This window comes from Quercus robur, chromosome 1 (assembly GCF_932294415.1).
Source record: "Quercus robur chromosome 1, dhQueRobu3.1, whole genome shotgun sequence".
Lineage (NCBI taxonomy): Eukaryota > Viridiplantae > Streptophyta > Magnoliopsida > Fagales > Fagaceae > Quercus > Quercus robur.
Window position 1 is genome coordinate 43456723 of NC_065534.1, and position 22043 is coordinate 43478765.

The 22043-nt window shown below is 36.7% G+C and overlaps 1 protein-coding gene and 1 pseudogene across 4 annotated transcripts; both read left to right on the forward strand.

The window, feature by feature from the left end:
• Positions 1-12078: 12078 nt before the first annotated feature.
• Positions 12079-21376, forward strand: LOC126690325 (GDT1-like protein 5). Of its 4 annotated transcripts, none has more exons than XM_050385449.1 (13): positions 12079-12342; positions 12453-12521; positions 16336-16395; positions 16507-16554; positions 18431-18519; positions 18629-18665; positions 18743-18790; positions 19092-19160; positions 19243-19287; positions 19373-19434; positions 20315-20387; positions 20480-20571; positions 21081-21376. In XM_050385449.1, exons 1-12 carry the CDS (start codon positions 12325-12327, stop codon positions 20549-20551), a joined length of 690 nt encoding a protein of 229 aa, XP_050241406.1. In that variant the 5' UTR covers positions 12079-12324; the 3' UTR covers positions 20552-20571; positions 21081-21376. The 4 variants fall into 4 exon arrangements, with proteins under 4 accessions (XP_050241406.1, XP_050241399.1, XP_050241402.1 ...); XM_050385442.1 differs by having other exon boundaries at positions 21095-21376; XM_050385445.1 differs by having other exon boundaries at positions 20480-20565.
• LOC126692832 (small nucleolar RNA U3) lies at positions 15391-15571 on the forward strand (annotated as a pseudogene).
• Positions 21377-22043: the final 667 nt, after the last annotated feature.

The window sequence follows — 22043 nt, forward strand, 5'->3', positions numbered from 1 at the left end:
CTGTGGCAAGTTGAGCCACCAACTTAGCCTCGGGATCTATATTGAGCGTGTGCACTACCAATCTTGGGTCTAGCCCGAGCATCTTACTGTAATCTCGTGCGAAGACATCCCTGAATTTTTTCAACAACAGTATCAGTTTTGACTTTTCTTCCTCTGATAGTTTCGAACTTATTGAAATGGGTCTTGGCTTTTGTGGGTCGGTGCCCAAATCGACTTCTTCTAATTTCTCTTCAGTTGCTACCTGTGTATCCTTTTTTGCTATAATTCCCTCCTCTTTTTCTCTATTGCTTTCTTCTTCCGAACTTTCCTAGGTTACACAGGACACCAAATTTTTATGTTGTGGTCCTTGCTTAGGACTCCCTTGCACATCACAAGTAGGCCCCATGCACCTTCATAACTTGTAGACTATTCTACAGTCAGGGGTTCGAACCCTAACACATCATGGTGCATCGCTTGACTCCAAAGCGGATGCTTCTTTCCTCTTCTTCCTTTGCATTAGCAATCCCCTCAAATCAGGCTCCGGATCATCTTGAATATCCCCCCATCTGGGGAGGAAGGTGCCTTGCAATTTAGACACTGAGCTTTCACTAGACGGCGTCCATTCATCGTAAAACATGGTTTCTACTAAATGAGCCTCTGCTTGCTCGAAGGGTGACGGGTTTGCCGCTATCCGTATCATTCTATCGTTTAGCCTTCCTTTCATGCATTGATGGTAGGTAGATGGGAACAACCAATGTTTATGCAACTATGGCCTTCCCAACAATATGTGGTATGAGACTTCCGTATTCACTAAATGGAAGCGGGCTACAAAGGCTATTGGTCCCACTTTCAACCATAACTGGATGTGGCCTTTGGTATATTCACTTCTTCCCCCAAATCCTGTCACCTCCATTGGGCACCCCTGTATTTTCCTTTCTAAAATTCCTGCCGCTTGCAATGTGCCCAACGGAATGAGGTTTATGGAAATGCTCATATCGACCAAGGCCCTTTTAATGGGGATTTGGTTTATGAAGGCCGCCAGTTAAAGGAGTCTCCTATGATTTGAATACCCCACTTCCATGTCTTCATCCCTAAAAGTGATCTTGTTTGTGTCCTATAAGAAAGCTTTGTCAGTTTTGGCTTCCGTCGACAAGCATTCTACTCCTGCCCCTAAGGCAATGCTTACTAGAGTCTCTAAGAGTTCCTTTTTTGATTCTTCGATGTACCAATCTGTGGAGCGCCCAGCATTCTGCGGTAGGGTGTTGCACATAATTATACAAATGGCAAAAACGCGGGTCTCTCTGCTCCTGTTCGGTAGGTTCCCTAGAAACTTGGTTGGGCTTGAAGACCTCATCTGCAATCCATTTGTTTAGGAGCACATCTAGTTCCTTTAGTGTACATGGCAATGGTGGAGCAGTCTCGTACTCCCTTCCATCTGATTTCCTTTTCCTTTCACTAGTGGATACTGCCATGGCTTGTAGAGTGGTCTTCCGTTCTTTGGGTCTGTCAGAGCTTGGCCTTACCGATTGAGCGATCTTCCTGGCTTTCTGCAACAATAGTGCGAACTGGGAGATTTCTAAGTTCTCCAAAATAGCTTTGTATTCCATAATCATGTTACCCATACACATCTCCACTAATGTCTTTTCCTTGCAATGATCATAGCAATCAAGAGCTATGTCTCTGAATCTCTTGATGTATTCCATCAAATCTTCGCTGCTTTTTGGTTGCTTGCAAATTTGCAAGCATTACTGTCTCCTCTCCATGAAAGTATTCGGTGCAAAACATGTCTACCATGTCATCCCATGTTGGGATTGACCCTGGTTTCAGACCGGTGTACCAAGTGTACGTGTGGTCACATAAGGATTTGAAAAATTTCTGAAGACACAAGTCCTCATCTACTGCATAGGGACCGAGGGTGTCTATGAACTTGCTCACAAGTTTGATAGCACTTCCTCTTCTGCCATCGTATTGTGCGAAAGTTCGTGGTTCATACCTCTCAAGATATGGCTTGTTGAGTATTATTAGTGGATAAGGAGGCTTTTGTGCATAAAATCTTTCCTTAAGTGCTTTGGCCCTTTCTTATTCTAGAAACGCTGCAACTTTGGCCATGGTAAAGAAAGCTGCAACTTCGACCATGGTAAAGAAACGCTGCTCTGCATTTTGCAGACCACCTCCCACAGGGGTTTCTTCCTTGTCGTCGCATGGTCTGGGTCATGCTAGCTTCCTTTTTCTTTTGTCTTGTCTACCTTCTTTTGGCGAATTTCTTCCATTATCTACTGCTGGGAATGCTGCATAGACTGCAGCACCTCGATAAAAAAGTTGGCATTATCAGTGGGAACTCTTTATAGTTGCTGAGGTCTAGCCGCCGCTCCGTTGACACCTTCCACCTGATTGGGCTGGTGCTGGTGGGGCGTTGCTGGTCTTGACTCTGCCTACAAAGGCACGACACTCACGTTCCACGTCATCTTTGATCTTTGGGGCATAGCTTGCGAAGGCTTTATCTACCTTCCCTGTCTTTTTCCCAACTCCTCAATGGAGTTGCCAATTTAAATGTGGTGGGCCTTTTTGTATTCTGGACTAGGCTGTTTCCTGCCGTACTATGGCCCAATAGTTCTAGGGTAGGAGAGTCGGGACTGGCTCAATTGAAACTCACCTCAAGCCAACTTGTGCACAAGCTAGGACCCCTTTGCAGAGATCTTGGTTAAGTGCCCATGGCAGGGGATGTTGTCACAAAATTTTTATAGCAAGAGACACATAATAGAACAGGATAATAAGAAAGGTATTTTAACTAAAGTGCTTACTGCCAACCAAAGATAATATTAAAACATTTTTCGCAATAAGAAAACGCAATGGTATGAGTATGGTAGATATAAGTTAACAACAACGAAAAGAATAATGTTAATGCTTGATTGGCTATAATAAAAGAGGGAAAAATGGGTTAGTTTGCTAGACTTGACTCCTTAGCAGATTCAAGACCAAGAAGGGAACCGCTCTCTAATGTGGGTAATCTCACAGGGAAATCTTACCATAGAAATTACCCACTTTGAAAGAACGGACCTAAGTGGCTTATTCTCAAATCTCTTGACTGGCTAGAGAGTAGGCTGTTAAAAGGGAGAGAAGGGAGAAGCCTATTGGTGCATGCCTTATCACACTTTTGTTTTCTCACTTCACTTCCCAGTCTTTTGTTTTTCTTTCTTACCTTGCTTATCCTCTCTGTTTTTCTTTATGCTTTCTATTTCTAGAGAAGGGAGAAGCCTATTGGTGCATGCCTTATCACACTTTTGTTTTCTCACTTCACTTCCCAGTCTTTTGTTTTTCTTTCTTACCTTGCTTATCCTCTCTGTTTTTCTTTATGCTTTCTATTTCTTTCTATGTTTTCGTTCTTCCCTCTTGTTTTTCCTCCCCTTTTGTTCCTTGTTTACTATGCATAGCTAAGGCCTTTTTATATTGCCTATCGTGATTAGGTTTACCATTTTACCCCTCAACTACCTTTGGCCTGATATGGGTGTCCTTCCCGGGCCATCCACTAGTCTGCTGGCTGCTTAGCCACCACCACTACTCTATGCTGGCTGTGCCACGTTCCATTCCCAAACAAAAGGAGTTTTGTTTTATTTCATTTCTCTCTGTGACATTCCCATCCGGATAAGGGTTGGATATTCTCTCTTACTAACTCCTATGGCATGCACCTAGTAATTTCAGCTCATCTTTCCATCTTTTAGGTGGTATGTCATTTCCAACAAGACATTTCCCCCAAAAGAGCTTGAGCGGGAGTCCTAGAATAGACTTCCCCTTTCTTGCTACCGCCAGATCATACCTTCTCTTACCTCTGACCCATGGTCCACCGCGCCTGTATTGACTGAGTACAAGTGGGTGGTGCCTGAGCATTGTGTGTGCTCCACTCCCATGTGAGTCCATGACTTGTTTGTTGTTCATGCCTTTGTCGTTGCCTGTGGGTTTGTCTGGTCTTGTTACGCATTTTTGCTGCTTATTTTTAACCCTTTATGGCATGGAGGAGTCTGGGTCTTCATTCTTTGCATCTGGTTTCTTCTCTGGGCTGGATCTTGCTTGGGCATATGCCCTTTCTTCTTCAATTCGGCCCCTGTTTCCTTTTACTACTGGTTTGTGGGTCGACTAATATTTCTATCGCACCACTGTATTGTTTCTACCATGCATCGCTTAGCTATGCTCGCTATGCCTCCTTCGAGCCTGCCATGTATATATTTTTCCCTTACTTAGTTCATGTTGCCCAGTACTTTTGCTGGGTTAGTTTTCGTATCATCTTGGGCTTCCTTGGCCCATTTTATTTCTCTGGGCATCCTTGGCACACTTCATTCCTTTGGACATCCTTGGCCCATTCCATTTTTACATTCCCATGGGCTTTTTGCTAAATCTTTCGGGCTTCCTCGGCCAATTACCGTATCTTTACTCTTGGGGTTTGTTGGTCTTTGCACCAACCCCCTTTACTAATTCCTTTCTTTGGACTCCTCCGGCCCATCTTTGCTTGCTTTCTAGTTCTTACGATTCTGATGGGCTTACTACTTCTTTCTTTGAGGCTCCCTTGGGCCCATTTGCTTTCTTTGGGGCCCTTTTACTATTTTGTGGGCTTGTGTACCATTGTTCCTGCCATTCGGGCCTAATGGTTTTTCTTACTTTGCTAATTCTTCTTTCTTCACCCTTTGTTATATTGTTGGTTTCTTCTTACCATTGTCCCTTTTCTTTTCTTTTTTTGCCAAAATGGGCCTCTAACACACCAAAACAAACATAGTGTTAATCTTTAAATCAATTTTCAATATGATTATTTAAAAAAAAAAAAATCAAATTTCAATTGGAATACTGGTAGACAACAAACTCAATCCTATCTTTGCTCTTGTACGTATTTCTATAGATGAGTATTTGTTGAAGGATTAATATATATATATATATATATATGAACAAATCTGATTTGTTTCTTTGTTAAAATTTTATTGAAAAGAAAAAAAAAAAAAGCTCTTGGAGATAAATTATGGACATAATGATATGAGAATGTTAACAAATTAGCGACTTTTGACTTTGTTTAATTTTGGGAGGGAGGGAGTAATATGTCCTGGGATATAAAAGTTTCTTAAATTATAGAATAACACGAGAGTGACTAGGGGTGTCCACGAGAACCCGGGAACCGACCCACCCACCCAAACTGCCTGGGCCGACTTGAAAATCGGTCGATCCGATGCCGATGACAGTCGGAGACGGGTCTCTGCCACCAAAAACCGACTTAGGCGAGTCGGATGGTGGGTTTCTTCATCAAAACCCGATATACCTGATCCGACCGACGAAACCCATGAGAGTTCCTAGATCCGTTCAAATTCATCAGTATTCCGGTGAAGGTTTGGTAGTTTTTGGTTAGATCCGGTGAAGATCTAGGTTTTCTTGCTAAGATCCGGCAGTGAAATGAAGATTTTGCTCGGATTTGCGCGTGCTTTTGCTTCAATTTTTCTTAGATCCGACGATGAGAAGAAATTTTCGTTCAAATCTAAACTTGATGTGGGGGTTTTTGCTTCGACTTTTTGTTTAGATCTGGCTATTTTCGCTCAAATCTGAGCTTGATGTTGTGGTTTTTCTTTGATTTTTGATTAGATCTGGTGAAGATTCGGTGATTCAAACTCAGACCGAAGCCGACCGACCCGACCGTTGTCCACCAGAGACCGATCCGACTCGACCCGAGGTCGTCGACGGTCGGCGGCGGGTTGTTAAGCCGTTCACCCGATTTCGACAGGTCGGTTCCGGGTTGGGCACAAACCCGACCCAGACCGACCCGTGGACAGCCCTAAGAGTGACTAATCATAAGAGATGATACAATATAGTGGACCTAGTGGCAGCCATAAGCATTAAAATCGATGCACTTTTGTAAACATTTATAGTCATAGAGAGTAGAGGTAGAAGCAAAAGCAATGGAAGTCGAGTCGCAACAGTTTTCAAAGGAGAGGTTGGTTGGTTGGACTTGGACAACTAGAACTAGGAGATGTGATTTTTGAGTCTATTCTAGGTTTTTCGTTGCAAGGAAAGGCTATTGTACCAAAAACAATAACAGTTGAGAATATCAGAGATTTCATAGGTTAGAAAGGGAAGGAAACAAAGTTTTGGAGGATGGAAAAGTGGGAGGATAGAAATAGAGAAAGAATAGAAAAGTAGGAGGATAAAAAAAATTTTAGTTTCCCTCATTTGTGTTTGGTTGGAAGGGTGAAAAAGTAGAGAGATAAAAACTTTTTTGTTTGGTTGAAAATAAAGTTTGTATAAATTTACTATCATATCCCTATTAAATAAAATAAAAAGTAACACATTATACTTTTAAAAAAAATGCGAAAAACACATTTTAGTCCCTACATTTTCAGGCGATTCCCATTTTAGTCCCTACATTTTATTTTTACCGCTTTCAGTCCCTATCCTGACGCTTTTCGTTTTGGTCCCTGCCGTTACATCAGAAACGGAGAAAGCTGACGTGGCAAACGGCAGGAATAAATAATATTAAATTAATGTACACGTGGCTTAAATTAATAATAAAAAATGTTTTTTGGCATTAAAAAATGCCACGTCAGCATCTAAATTAAAAAAAAAATTAATTTATTAATTTTAACTAAATAAAAAATAAATAAAAACTGAATTAAAAACTGAAAATCATATGGATTGAGATCAAAGTGTGTCTTGAACAAGAACAACAAGAACACAAACCCAAATCCAAGAATACAAACCCAAAAATTAAAAAAAAAAAAAAACAACAACAACAGTAAATCTTTGTCACTGATCAAACAGTCTTAACAACAACAATGGCGTCTGAGATCGATAATTCCAGATTCGGATCTACAACCAACAGCGAATCTCCTCCATGCGTGCCACACAAAGTCGCACTGATCACCGGAATCACCGGCTAAGACGGTTCCTACCTGACTGAGTTTTTACTCGACAAAGGCTACGGAGTACACGGCTTGATCCGATGGTCCTCCAACTTCAACACTCAACGAATCAACCACATCTACATCGACCCCCACAACGCTCACAAGGCTCGAATGAAGCTTCACTACGCTAACCTCACCGATGCCTCCTCTCTTCGTCGTTGGCTCGACATAATTCTCCCAGACGAGGTTTACAACCTCGCTGCCCAATCCCATGTGGTTGTCTCATTCGAGATCCCAAATTACACCGCCAATGTTCAATCCTAGATTCCAATACATATATATATATATATATATATATATTTTTTTTTTTTTAATTTCTGGGTTTGTGTTCTTCATTGGGTTTGTGTTCTTGTTCAAGAGACACTTAGATCTCAATTCATATGATTTTTATTTTTTAATTCTGTTTTTATTTTTTTTATTTAGTTAAAATTAATAAATTAATTTTTTTAAATTTAGATGCTGACGTGGCATTTTTTAATGCCAAAAAACATTTTTTATTATTAATTTAAGCCATGTGTACATTAATTTAATATTATTTATTCTTGCTGTTTGCCACGTTAGCTTTCTCCGTTTTTGATGTAACGGCAGGGACCAAAATGAAAAGCGTTTTTCAGGATAGGGACTAAAAGCGGTAAAAATAAAATGTAGGGACTAAAATGGAAATCGCCCGAAAATTTAGAGAGTAAAATGTGTTTTTCGCCTAAAAAAAATTGTGTATAAATAGACACTTCAGTAAAAAAAACAGCATAAGAAATTAACCCAAAATTTTTTTCTTAAAAAAAAGAACAAAAACAAAAACCAAACAAAATTAATGAGAAAATAAACATATGAGCACAAAAAAAAAAAAAAAAGAAGTAGAAGAAGAAGAAGAAGAAGAAGAAAAAAGCTTCAGAAAAAAGAAAAAAAAGAAATGAAGCCAACATGTCCAACAAAAGTAAAGCAAAAATAAAAAGAAAAAAAAGCCAACACGTTAGTACCAGAGAAAGAAAAAAATAAAAAAGAAAGAAAGAACGAAGCCAACTCATGCTAGTAACAGAAAGAAAAAGTCAAAGGGATAAATAAATAAATAAATAAAAGAAGAAGAAGTCAACACGTGGGAGATTTAGATGTAAATTTTAATAATATTTTTGAAAGATCCTTTTATGAGTTTTTCTTTCCCAACTTTCTTTATTTTAGGGAGGAGACTTTTTAGTAAGCTAGAAAGAAACATCTGAATTTTATTATTATTTTTTTTTTTTCATCCAACTAAACTTAATCTAAAAAAGTTTTTTTTTTTAATAAAATCTAAAAAAGTTTCCATTGCTATTGAAGAATATTTTGATTGATGAGTTCTGTGACTGTCAACTCAGCTGCATATATAGAGGAAACCCAACTGTTTGTTGTTATAGCTGATGAGACAGGGAATATGGTGTAAAATGTTGCTTTCATTTCTAAAATATAATAAGTGATTTTACGAAAATGACAATGACTGATAATCATGTTGTTCGGATTAGATACTCTTTATATTCCTGATCCTTTGTTGCCACTTGCCACTAATTATCTAATTAAAAATAAACAATTTTTTGTTGTTGAGGTAAGATGAATAATATTAATGCTAATACCGCCTTTGGCGTCCACGTTAGATCCCAAATTCCCAATCACATTGAACAGTACCTCTACACGAATCACGATTCACGGAGCCCCTTTCTTTCCTTCATTGTGAAACTCACGCGCCAAACCTCCGATCTGGCTTATTTGTTAGTTAAACTTAGTTTATATATGCTAGTAAGCAAGGCATGTGCGCTCGTTGAATGAGAAAACTTAAGAAAGATTTTTGTTTTTTTTTTTGTTTTGAAGTAGTATCAAACAATGTATTTAAATTAGAATAGTTATTTAATATATGGCTATCTATTTGCTTTCAATATATATATATATATATGGCTATCTATTTAGTATGATAATTTCTTAGGAGAAGGTATTTGGTATCAAATGATACTATATCAATGGTATCAAAATCTAATAAGTATGAGACATGTCAGTACAAAATAACTAACCTACTAACAATTGTAAGACATGTATTAGTGAATAGTTATTTTTGCACATATGTCTCTCGTTTATTGAATTTTAATACAGATGACGTGATATCATTTGATATAAAATACTTTTTTATTTCATAGAACCTATTTACTAAAGATAATATATATCTTCTCTTAAAAAAAAAAAAAAAAAAAGACAGTGTATATCTACTCACAAAATAATCTATTAAAAATGATAACAAATGTTGTCATCTTCCAACAATAAATCACTATGGTTTGATAAAACATTGTCACAATATTAAAATTTTCGCAATAAATGTTAACATATGCTACAATTGAAACTCTTCATCAAATTAAGGGTCATTCTACTGTATCCCTTCTTTCTTTTGGAGGGTACGGTACCTACTTAGATCTAGACCATAGAATTTACACATTTTAATCCTGACCGTCCATGTATTTTTAATGGAAAACCAGTAACTGGTTAGGCAGGTAATGTATAAAAGCAAGAAACACACAAACAAACAAACAAGAGTCTTTTGATTTTTTTTTTCTCGCGTTCTTATCTATCAAATTGAAAACCCAGCGGGTGTTCTTCTTCTTCTTTTACTTCAAAACACTAAAATATGCATCTCTGCAATGCTTGGCCTCTACCACCGATGGCCGTAGAGAGAAAACCGCAAGAATCGCTACCAATACAGGTATTTTTTAAACAACAAAAAATGTGTTAAATATTATTTAGGTTTTTTGTTATTTTGGGTTAATTGTTTTACATTTAGCTATTTGGGTTATTGGTTTTAAATCCAAGATAATTGAAAGGGTTTTTTAGGATTGGTTTGATGGCTTTCTTATTAATCAATAGTTTAGGATAAGATAGTGCTAGATTTATCTGCTCATAAGATAATTGCAATTTAACCAATCCATGTCGTTGAGTAATGATAGTTCGTGAAACAATGTTTTCTTTTTGATTCAATGACTTGATGGTTATGCTAGTACCTATGTAGTACTATCTGAAGGCAGCTTTTGGTTTTAACAAAAATGAGTTCTCAGAAATTCTGATGCTTGTGGGATTCGGTTCAATTATTTCACAAGTGAAGTGTATTATAGAGCAAAAGTTCCCTTTTATTTACTTAATAGATTGATATACCCTTATATTGAAGATGTGAATTATTCTTTAGCCATTAGTCAAGGTAGCATATCTACTAGTATGTTATTTTGTTATCTACTTGGCATATGCCATAGTTTTTCTCTAAATCCTTTGCTTGGTTGCTTTGAAGTTATCAAAATAAGAATTCTTCTGGTTTGTGTTGTAATGGTTGTTGTGGGGGATTTTTTCCCACGCACACTTAGCTCATTATCCGCTTTGGGGAGCCAAGCCTGCACGGATTTGTCCTCGTCCCCGAGTGTGGGAAGACTTTGAGTGCAGTCCCACATCGGTTAGAGAAGCGCCCCACGCATGCCTCATAAGCCCTTGGAGCAAAGCATGGTGTACCACTCGGATAACCAAAGATGAGGTTTGAATAGGTGGTCTGCCATCCAGGGGGATGTTCTAGGAAGTTCTGCTGGCACGGATAAGCATTGCAAAAACAAAGTACAAAGGGGAGTCCTAAAATATCTAAGGAAAAAACTGCTACCACTGCATTAATTGCTCTGCAGCTAACTCTCTGACCACATTAATGTGGAGGTGATACCTGAACAGTGGCTTTCAGCCTTATAGCTACTACCTAAAGATTTCAGGAAAATGCTGATGGGACAAGAATCAAGACTAACCATCGAGCCTGCACATGGAAGGTGGAGATGCAAAGGGAAAAGAGTATAAAAGAAGAAGGAAGCAATGAGAGAGGGAGATCGGAAAAATCAAGAGAGAAACACTGTAGTAATTAAGAACCAAACCTGTAATCAAACTTGTGTGAAATATATAAGAACTGATTTTCTCGGATTATACCGAGAACGATTTTCTCTAGAAAAGCCAATCTATCTTCCTGTTCTTGTTATTTTATTTTACTGTCTAACTCATTTTAGCCCAGTTTTCCAACCCACTCTTTACAAATTCATTATTTTGGGGTTTTTGGGCCTAAGTCCATCAACCTTTGGGCTAGGAATTCAAATTTAGTCCTTGCAGTTATAAAATTATGAGGAGAATCTGATCTTAGACAACTCTATTGAAAGAGTAATGCTATAATTGTAACAACATATTTCATGACAATTGATAAATTTTTATTGATTCTCATATAAATTTCCATTGACATCATTTTATTATTTATAATCATTAAAGACTTGTCACAACGATTATTGTGAAACATTTCGTGAATATTTGTGTGGCTTTAAAGTTATCACCATTGGAAAACATATAAAGATAGTATTAATTGGAGGGGTAAAGCTTGTGTTTAGTGCTTGGAAATGATACGGTTCAAACATGTTTTCACATCTTAGCATGTCTAGTATAAAAAAGCACTAGACACAAGTCGTATCCTAATTGGAGTTATAGACTCTTGTCTTGAACAAACAAGAGGCCTTAAAAGAAGTTAAAATGCAAACTACACTCCTAAAATTTAAGATTTTTGGATTTGACATTCTGAAATTTTAGAATTTAGATTTTACCCCCTGAATTTATATTTTGTTTGCATCAGCAATCTTTCCCTCCATAATTTATGTTATATTAAGTGTCACATAAGCTTATCAGGTATATCTAATTCATCCAATAAAATAATATAAAAAATGATGCCATTTTAATGTGACATCATTTTATTGGATGAACTAGATACATGTGACAAGTTTATGTAGTATTTAACAGGAAATATGAATAGATGGATTGCTGATGTTAACAAAATATAATTTTGAAATGTAAAATTTAAATGATAAAATTTCAGGGTGTAAAATTTAAAGACTGTCAAATTTTAAGGGTGTAATTTACAATTCAGCTTACAAAACAAACAAACGAATAAGAGGATGATTTAATATTCAAAAAAAAAAAAAAAAAAAAGAAGAAAAAAAGATAAGGATGATTGATTTGTTAAAAATAAAATAGTAAGTTGGTTAATTTATTAATTGTATTTTGGTAACTACTACAGTAGTTATTATTTGGGTAAAGACGTAAAGTGAGTATAAAAATGCAACAGAGGCCAAACGCACAAGTCACGGAACACAAAAGTCAAACACACGCACACATCCTCTCCTCTATATTAGTATATCATTTAGCTGATTTAGAAATTTCAACTACTCTCGGCTTACCGTTCATACAGCAGAGGCTCTTCTAAATACAGAACTAGAGAGAGCGCAGAGAGAGAGAGAGAGAGATAGAGATCCAACGCCTTTCTTTCACACTCTCATCTCTCCCAGAAACCTCCCCTAGGGTTTCTCATTCTCTGCTCTCTGCTCTCTGCTCTCTCTGTATCAGAGCAAAGATGAGCTCAGTCGTGCAGGTTCATTCGCTCATTACTCATATATCGATCTATAAGCTATGCAAAAAATGTTCCTCTATTTTTTATTTTTTGACAATTCGTTTTTGTTGTTCTTTCGATTGGTTATTCAGGGTTTCACCAAGTCGCTAGCCATGACTGTGCTCTCTGAGATCGGCGACAAGACCTTTTTCGCCGCCGCGGTTAGTAATATACGCTATTACGATTTATTTTATTTATTTGGATTGATTCTGTAGCCTTCTGCTTATTGCTTTGGGGAATCTGACTCTTCTTTTCTCGGAAAGCTTTGGGTATTATTATATTTATTTATATGATTAATTAATTGATTTTCACTATTTTAGCATTTTGAAAGTGATTCTAATTAGATTACAGTTTTTACAATATGTATATATTCGTTCAAAGGAGTTTAAAAAATTATTTGTTCTTATCAAATTGAATTCTTTTTAATAAAGCTTAGCATCTTTTTTTAATTTTTAAATAAGAATTATGGAGAATTATTCTATGTAGCTAAGCACAGCACTGATAATTGGCTGGCTGGGCTCAATTGGGCTGTGAAAATTAATCCCACATTATTGACCGAAATTTACACAGTAATTACCTACTTTAGCATCTTCGTTTTTGAATGATTAATTTTTATTCTATGGTTAATAATTTAATCTAGAACCCAGGCGGTTTTTATTCTAATGAGACGCGTTGCTGTTCTGCAACCCATTTCTCTTGACCCTTTACCCTATTGTTTTAAACTTGCCTACCCTGGTGGCTTTTTGCAGTTCTATCCCAATAAGATCTGTTGTAATTCTGCAGCCCATTTTTTTCCTCTATTGGTTAACACTTAACCCAGCTGCCTTCCCTAGTGGTTTTATTATGATGAGATGTGTTGTGATTCTGCAACTCATTTCTCTTCCACCTCTGCTCTAATGGGTAACACTTTTTTTTGATAAGTAATAAGCTTCATTGATAGAAAAAACAAGTAAAAAAAAAAAAAAAAAAAAAATCAAAGCACACAGAATGTGTAATAAGGAAAGCAGGATACAAACAAATCGGGCAAAGAATTAAAAGAGAGAACAACTGACGCATTTATCCACCCAAACAAAGTCTGGAAGAAAGAAGTCTTCAAGTCTTGAATTGAACTTTCGGTTCCTTAAAAAATCTGAGCATTCCTCTCACTCCAAATACCCCACATCAAACAGTGAGGGACCATGTTCCAGATCACCCCATTTCTATGTTTACTAAACTTGCCTGCTTTCGGTTCTATTGGTTAACACTTTACTTAAAAAACTGTTTCCCGAGTGGTTTTTTTTTAACTTGCTATATAGAAGTCTACACTGATGAGATGTGTTGTGATTCAGAAACCCATTTTTTTAGCCTTTATGCTCTATTGCTCAGCAGCACTTAACCCAAAAGCTTCCTTTCCTGGTTTATTGCTGTAGATAAGTTCTCTTCTGCTGAGATATTTGTGATTCTGTAACTCATTTCTCTTAGCCATCTGTTTATCAGTTGACACTTCACTTGGAAATTGCTTACAGTTTTTTTTCCTTTTTCTTTTGTTTTTTCATAGAGAAGTTCTGTACGGATGAGATGTGTTTTGATTCTGCATTTATCAGTTAACACTTTACTTGGAAATTGCTGAGGTTTTTTTTTTTTTTCTTTTTCATAGAGAAGTTCTATACTGATGAGATGTGTTTTGATTCTGCAACCCATTTCTCGTCCCTATGCTCTATGGCTTTGAAATTAACCCCAAAATGGCTGTTCCTCGTGGTTTTTTTTCTGTAAAAAATTCTCTTCTAATAAGATATTTGTGATTTTGCAACTCATTTCTCTTGTCTTGTTAATCTATTGTTTAACACTTAACCTAACCTGAAAAATGCTCACCCTAGTGTTTTTGCTGTAAAGATGTCCTATTCTAATGAGACATCATGTGATTCTGCAACTCATTTCTGTTACTCCTTGGCTCTATCTAGTGGTTTTATTGTTGCAGCCTCTTCTGATGAGATATTTGTGATTCTGCAATGTATTTCTGCTGAACCTTTACTCTATTGGTTAATACTTCACTCGGAAATTGCCTACCTAGGTATTCTTTTGGCCATAGTGAAGTTTTATACTAATGAGATGGGTTCTGATTGTGCAACCCAACTCTTGCCCCTATGCTCTATTGCTTAGCACTTGACCTGAAAGCTGCCTTTCCTTGTGGTTTCATTGCTGTAAATAAGTTTTCTTCTGATGAGATATTTGTGATTTTGCAACCCATTTCTCTTTTCTCGTTGCTCTATTGTTTAACACTTAACCTGAAAATCAAGTGCCCACTTGTTTTGATAATTTTTTCTGGTTTCTTTTTTTGCCATAGAGAAGTTATATACTGATGAGATGTGTTGTGATTCTGCAACCCATTTCTCTTGCCCTTATGCTCTATTGCTTAGTACTTGACCTGAAAACTGCCTTTCATGATGGTTTTATTGCATAGAGAAGTTCTCTTCCTATGAGATATTTATGATTCTGCAACACATTTTTCTTGTTCTGTTGCACATTGTTTAGCATGCTATATTGCTATAGAGAAGTTCTCTTCTGATGAGATATTTGTGATTCTGCAGCCTATTTTTCTTGTCCTGTTGCTCCATTGTTAAATAGTCAACCCGGAAACTTCCCACCCTAGTGCTTTTTTGCTGTGGAGAATTTCTATTGTGAGGAGTTGTGCTGTGATTTTGCAACCCATTTCTCTTGTCCCTATGCTCAATTGGTAAAACACTTCGGTCAAAATTGCCTACTTAGGTGTTTTTTTTTTTGGCTGTAGAGAAGTTCTATGTCAATGAGAGGTGTTGTGATTTTGTGATCCATTTCTCTTGCCGAATGCTCTATTGCTTAGCAGTTAGCACTTAACCTGGAAACTGCCTTTCTTGGTGGTTGTTTTTCTGTAGAGAAGTTTTCTTCCAACAACATATTTTGTTGTTCTATTGATTTATACTTAACTACCAAGAGCCTTGTAGCTCAACCGGTACCTTCTAATGTTTCCAATTGAGATGTCTAGGGTTCAGATCCTCCCTCATTGTAATTATTATGACCTTGAACAAGATCTGTTCTATAGGCTTGTACCTCTGTATCCTTGTCCACTAAGGAGACAGGATGTGTGATCAGAGCATGATTAACGGTCTTGATGCCTTTGTATGGGACCCCAAATTGTAGAGGATTGTTCTCAGCTTGGTCTCAGTCAGTTGGGATGGTCATATGGCTGTCTGACAGGTTCTAGTACTTTTTTTCTCAATTAAAACATTAGAGGCTAAAAGCGCTCAACCTATAAATTTTACTTGGAATAGTAATGGTTCAGTGGTTGGGTGTAAGCTAAATAGCAGAACAAGGGTTCGAGTCTCTATACTTGCCAATTTTATTTTTTGCCAAGAGTGTTGTAAGTCAACTGGTTGGCATCTTCTGGTGTTTCCAGTGGAGACATCTAGGGTTCAAATCCCCTCTCCTCCATTGTAACAATCAAAAAAACTATCAAATTGTCCTCCCCCCCCCCCCCCCCCCCCCCCCAAAAAAAAAAAAAAACACTTAATCCAGCAACTGACGACCCTAGCCTTCCCTGGTGGTTTTGTTGCTGTAGAGAAGTTCTATTCTTAGAGACATGTTCTGATTCTGTAACCCATTTCTCTTGCACTTTATTGCAGCTAGGTTGTGCTAATTTTGATGCTTTTTGCTGGTAGAGCTGAGTGTTTTTCCCAAATTTTTTTGATGATTCAAAGTATATATTAAAAAAAAAAAAAGCTCTGTTCTCAAGGGTATGTGATGATAAAGTGCATATTTCTCTGAGTAAAGGACTATTTTACTTGAATAATTGTTTAATATTTGGGCTAAGCATCATGTTGTTATATAGAATTTTTATTGAATTTCCTCTTGTAAGTTACTTTGAGTGAAAATCAGAACCCTGATTTCATGCTTCTTTTGACATAAATGCTGTTTCCACTTGCTTCATTTTTTCTAACATTGTGATCGTTGTTTTTTAAGATTCTTGCTATGCGTCACCCTAGGAGACTTGTCTTGTCTGGTTGCCTCTCAGCTTTGATTGTAAGTTTGTTTCTTGCATCTATTACCCTTCTTTATTTTTTAATTGGTTTTATTTCTGATCTTTATCAAATTTAAGGCCTCACAGTGTTGGAAACATTTGTTGATTCTTAGGTGATGACTATTCTTTCTGCTCTTGTTGGCTGGGCTGCTCCAAACCTGGTTAGGATTCTATTTCTGTTTCATTTCTTAAAATTACTTGTCCTTGAGGATTAACCTTTATCTTGTCCTAAAATTACTTGTCCTAATTATGGTGATTAAGTTTCATGTCTTATGTAGAATACTAGTCAATATTAGAGTCAATAATTTTTTCTTGAAATTTGCATATTTAAAAAAAGGATGCAAGAATGGCAGATATATGTTACTGGTGTAAATCTAAAAAATTTTATTTTTTCAGTTTCTTTGGTGTTAGAATAATGGCAAAGTGATTAAATTCATCATGCGATCCTGATTTTGAGTCTTGTCTCCTTTCTACCGAGGTGGTATATAGTGGCTCTCTGCATGCAGTGGGAAAACTATACTACTTTTTCCATTCTACCTTGTATTTAGAAGGTTAGAAATTCAAATTGTTGGGCCGTACTTATTGAGGGGGAGCATGGGCCAATACATGGGGTGATTAAATTTATCCTTTCCTATCAGCTTAAGCGTTTGAAACTAGTGGTAATTTATCAGTTTGTGCATTTAATAAATTAGGCTATTCAACTAAATGAAAGTGAACTTGATTTTTCTTCTGTTAAGCTTTTTTTTTTTTTTTTTTTTTTTTTTTTTTTTTTTAAAAATAATAAAAAAAGTAATTGCAATTTATTAAAACTGAAATGCATATACAGGAAGTATACAAGGCTAAAATGAAAACAGCAAAGTGAAAATTAAGAAAAAGAGAATGAACAATATCCAAGCCGTGGCATTAATGGAAAAGACTCAAAGAATCTAGGAACTCCATCAATGAATACATTGCAATAGTAAATGACTTTGATGCCCGTTCAAAAATTGTCTTTAGAAAGAGAAACTCGAGATTTGGCAAAGTTAACTCCTCTCAAACATCCGTTAATTTCTTTCTTTTCAAATGCACCACAAAATACATGCTGGGGCTGCCCCACAAGCTGTCACACATCTACGTGTTCCCATTACTCCACTACAAGACTTGAACATAGAGTTGACAGAATTTGCATAACCCAAGCAAGCCCAATTTGGCAAAAGAAAAAAGCCCACAGATTAGAACCAATAGGACAATGCAGCAGAAGATGACTTTCTGTGTCACCATCTGATTTACACATACGGCACTAATCTGCTATAACAATATCCCTTTTACAGAGATTACTTGTCGTCGGAAATTTTTCCTAGGGCCACCTCCCAAACAAAAAAAGAAACTCTAGGCGGGGAGAGAGTTTTCCAAATTTGCTTGGTATTGGACTTATATTTTATATTTTTATTCATGATTAACAATGGTCAACATAACAGTTCTCCATTGCTCATCTGGATTTGGATTTCAAGAACTAGATTTATGTCTCTAAAATTAGTTGTACAAAAGGAAAAGAAGAAGGTTCATAAAATTTGCTTAAATCTTGTTGAGCATCATCACGCTAAAGGTGCTGTTCATCGATTTCATCAGATTGGTTGTTGTGAGATACTACTAGCATAATCAACATCTAAGCTGGCTAATATGTCACTGATAAACAGTCCAAAGTTCCAGCAGTTGTTTCTGAAAACACAAGGCGGCATCAGGTTTTGTTTCTTGGCACAATGTTCTGATGTACATGAACTGCAACACTTGATGCTAGATGTTGCAGCCTAAGATCTTTAGTACAAATATTGGTGTCGCTATATGCTATTAACAATACTGCTGAAGTTTTTGAGTCTTATTTTTGTTGTAGAATGTAGATCCAAGCTCAGTTGTCATGGGTGATAGGTTTAATAACATACTTTACAACATATGGTCAAGTGCATGTATCTTTTGAAGTTGTGTGAAATAGGTCCTCACTCCTTTGTTACTTTTGTGTTTTAATATGTACATGAATGCTTTGTGATGTAAATTATGCAGATCTCTCGTAAATGGACTCATCACGTAACAACATTTTTGTTCTTTGGGTTTGGGCTATGGTCTTTATGGGATGGATTTAAGGATGAAGGGTAATGGTTTATTTCTTTCATTAAATCACTTGTTTTAATGCTTTTTGCATGAACACGAGTTTGTATCTAAAAGATTTGTACTGGAATCTAATCTTGGTTCAACCTATAGGGAGGCTGAAGAGTTGGCTGAAGTTGAAGCAAAATTGGTAGGTTTTCTGACTGCTGATTCACACCTAATATATTTTTCAAGGCCCTTTTTGACATACCTTTATGATTTGATTAGAATGCTGATTGGAAGACTAACACAGGAACCACCAAAAAGAATAGTAAGGTACAGCATATTACGTTCTTATGCATTTTAATGGCCTAAAATGATTTCCTCTCTGTTGCTCTCTTCCTGTGTCTTCTTTTCGGTGACTGTTGCCATGTATCTCATTTTGCTAAACAGCGGTGATACTCTGTTGGAATTCAGAAGATTCTGTACTCTTTACATGTTTGTTAAGTCTTGAGTCATCTTTAATTTTGTAATTATGGTGATTGAGTGGTGCATTATGCAATTAGGTTCCTTTTTAACTTATCAGCGACGCCGTGCTTGTCTGGACAATTTATAGCAAATCTGATTTTCATTTCAGGATGTTGATGATATTAAAAAGCAGAAACGGCCATTTCTCTCACAATTCTTTTCGCCAATCCTTTTGAAGGTTGTATTTCTATGGATTACTAAATGTAAAATTCAGCAAGGCTAACTTGCACCTAATCACTTCCATCACTTTCATACTGCAGGCGTTTTCTATTACTTTTTTTGGTGAATGGGGTGACAAGAGCCAGGTAAATACCCAAGGAATGCATTGTTTGTCTGTGTGTCATTATTACATGGTCAACCATATGTTACTGAGCCTAATTTTCTTTTCAGCTAGCTACCATTGGTTTGGCTGCAGATGAGAACCCATTTGGTGTTGTTCTTGGTGGAATTCTGTAAGTAATGCCTATTTATCTATTCTGTCTATAGGAGTCTTGCTGATGTGAACCCCTTCCAGTTATTATACTTGTCATTAGCATTTTGTGTGCGTGTATGTGCATATAAAAGATGTGGACATGTGATATGGAGTATCTTCATTATGCAATGCTCCATCTATGGTCTGTTTTCTAGTGTCAGATGCTTTGAATTTCTTAAGAGGTGGAGGGTTTTCCAATAATGTTTTAGAGAAGAAAAAAAAAATCGGATATTTAATCCTATTAAGCACATCGAGGGTCTTAATAGTAGTATATGGTGTATACATCTTATAGACACTCAAAATATGAAGTGTTTGTGTTCAACACATCACAACATGATCATAGGTGTGCCATATTTGTCCAACACAACATGATGATGGATGCGTGATATATCTTTTCATGCCTCTTGTCTAGTATTTGCAATACAGGTTCCTCCAACAAAGTAAAACAGGAACATCTTCCTAAATTTCTGTGTTTACAATGTGCTGTTGATTTTATTATACATGTAAGTACACGTAGCCATGTCAAGCATGTTATGTTACACATACACCTTATTTTACCTTGGGTATACAAAGAAGAAAACCAATTTTCTAGTGCATTGAGGTATGGGGTTTAATTTAATAATTCCTACAATCATTTGTGAACCACCCTTGACAGTCGTACCCTTTTCTGTCTACATGGTCCCATACATTTATCTGTTTTATCTACTTTTTTGTGTTTCTGTGCATGTTTGCCAGTGTTCAGACATCAAGGCGTGCACGTAGGCATGTTGACCAACATGTCAGACAGGAAGGCCTTAAATTTCTTTAAATCTGTATATTTATCTCTGGTAAATCTAAGTATGATTGTTTCATTCTTTCAGAGGACAAACATTGTGTACTATTGCAGCTGTGCTTGGTGGCAAGAGCTTGGCAGCTCAAATATCTGAGAAAATAGTAAGTCGGGAACTTGAATCTATGGATCTTTTCATCTTAGTCACGGTTGTGTCAAGCAATTTGTGACATCCCTTTTCTTTTCCTTTTTGCAGGTTGCACTCTCGGGTGGAGTTCTTTTTATTGTTTTTGGGATTCAATCCTTCCTTTCAACGGTTGATTCATGATGCCTATAATCTTGGTAATGGTTAGTAATATATTGGCATTTATGTTACATGTTTTATGAAATATGCTAATTAGAGTGGTATGGTGGGAGAAAAGTTGGTGTACCTATCTTAGCCACATTGGAAGGATTATGTATCACTGGTTAGAACACATTTTTGCTGGTCCCAAGTGATCATTCCAAATTGATTTCTGTGGCGAAATTTTGTACTGATGTGGGCAATGATTTCAAAAATTGTTTTCCATTCAAAGTGCGACTCTCTCTCACACGCACAGGGTGCGCGCGCACACAGAATTGCAGGATTCTAACAAACCACATCACAATTGCCTCTTGAGACAATGCTAAAATTGGTTTAGCAAGGAATGATATGATCCTTTTTAGTTAGGGTGTCCTGTTAGTTGTGCTTTGGGGAACCCTACTAATTAATTATTGTATTTATGCGTGCCCCACCGCGTGCGCACTGAACACACACACACACACACACTCATAGATGCATGCATTGCAACTCTATTGATGACTTTCTCTTGTGACAACTGCTTGCATTCAGGGGTTGAAAGATGGATTCTTGAACTAAAGAAATTATACTCTTGACAGTGGGAGAGTTAGTCATGTGACAAATCCGATGAATTATCACTATTTACAAGAACAATGACTTAAACCACGAAAGAACTGTTTCAGATAGCTATAGTATGTTATACAAGATCAAGGCTAAAATGTCTTGTTGGCATCTATGGCATCACTATATTGCATTTTCTTCTTTACTCTGCTATGATGTATGCCACTATTCAGATATATTTAATCAGAGTAGGCATTTTGTTCTTTTTGCCAACTTCACTACTACAAGATGCAAGGCTAAAAATCTAAAAACTACTGTTTTGGCAAGGTTTTGTTTGAAGTTTGAACTAGTTGTAGCACATTAGAGCATTTGTTGGGAACGCACATGACAGGTCCCTGTATGTTGCCCAGTGATATAGACATGGGGCTATATCTCAGTATATCCATATTTTGGAAGATCTGGCTTTTTCCCGTATTATATTATAATTATACTTGGTATTAAAAATTAAAAATTGTCTAGGATTATTGATTTGAGAATGTGTTAATCAAAGATGGTTTGATGCATCCTTAAGTAGTCCTCAACTAATCTTTGCTACTTGTCTAATAATCGTTGAAAGTTTCAAATGCCACTGCTTATCCAAGTTTGACTTGATTAACAAGCGACAGTGAAATGAATAGATTTCATTGCTTCTAATCTCCGAGTTGTCAAAATGTTCTCTTATTAGTGCCACTCGTCTATTTGCTTAGCTAACATATTTTAAGCCTTGCTGATTTTATTTGCTTGACATGGTGCTGAAGGTATCCATTTCAATTGAAAGGGAGATATGAATAGGAACGAGCGTAACATGCCTGATGGGGGCAATAAAATAGGTTGAATGTTGGGCAATAAACTATTTGAGATGGTCTTATGATGTTGCATGAATTACCTTATGGTTGGGTTT

Excerpts from the sequence above, each read along its gene's own strand:
- LOC126690325 (XM_050385449.1), top strand. Across the intron at positions 18,666-18,742 it reads CTGAAGTTGAAGCAAAATTG|AATGCTGATTGGAAGACTAA; the intron begins GTAGGTTTTCTG and ends TGATTTGATTAG. Across the intron at positions 19,161-19,242 it reads TTTCGCCAATCCTTTTGAAG|GCGTTTTCTATTACTTTTTT; the intron begins GTTGTATTTCTA and ends TTCATACTGCAG.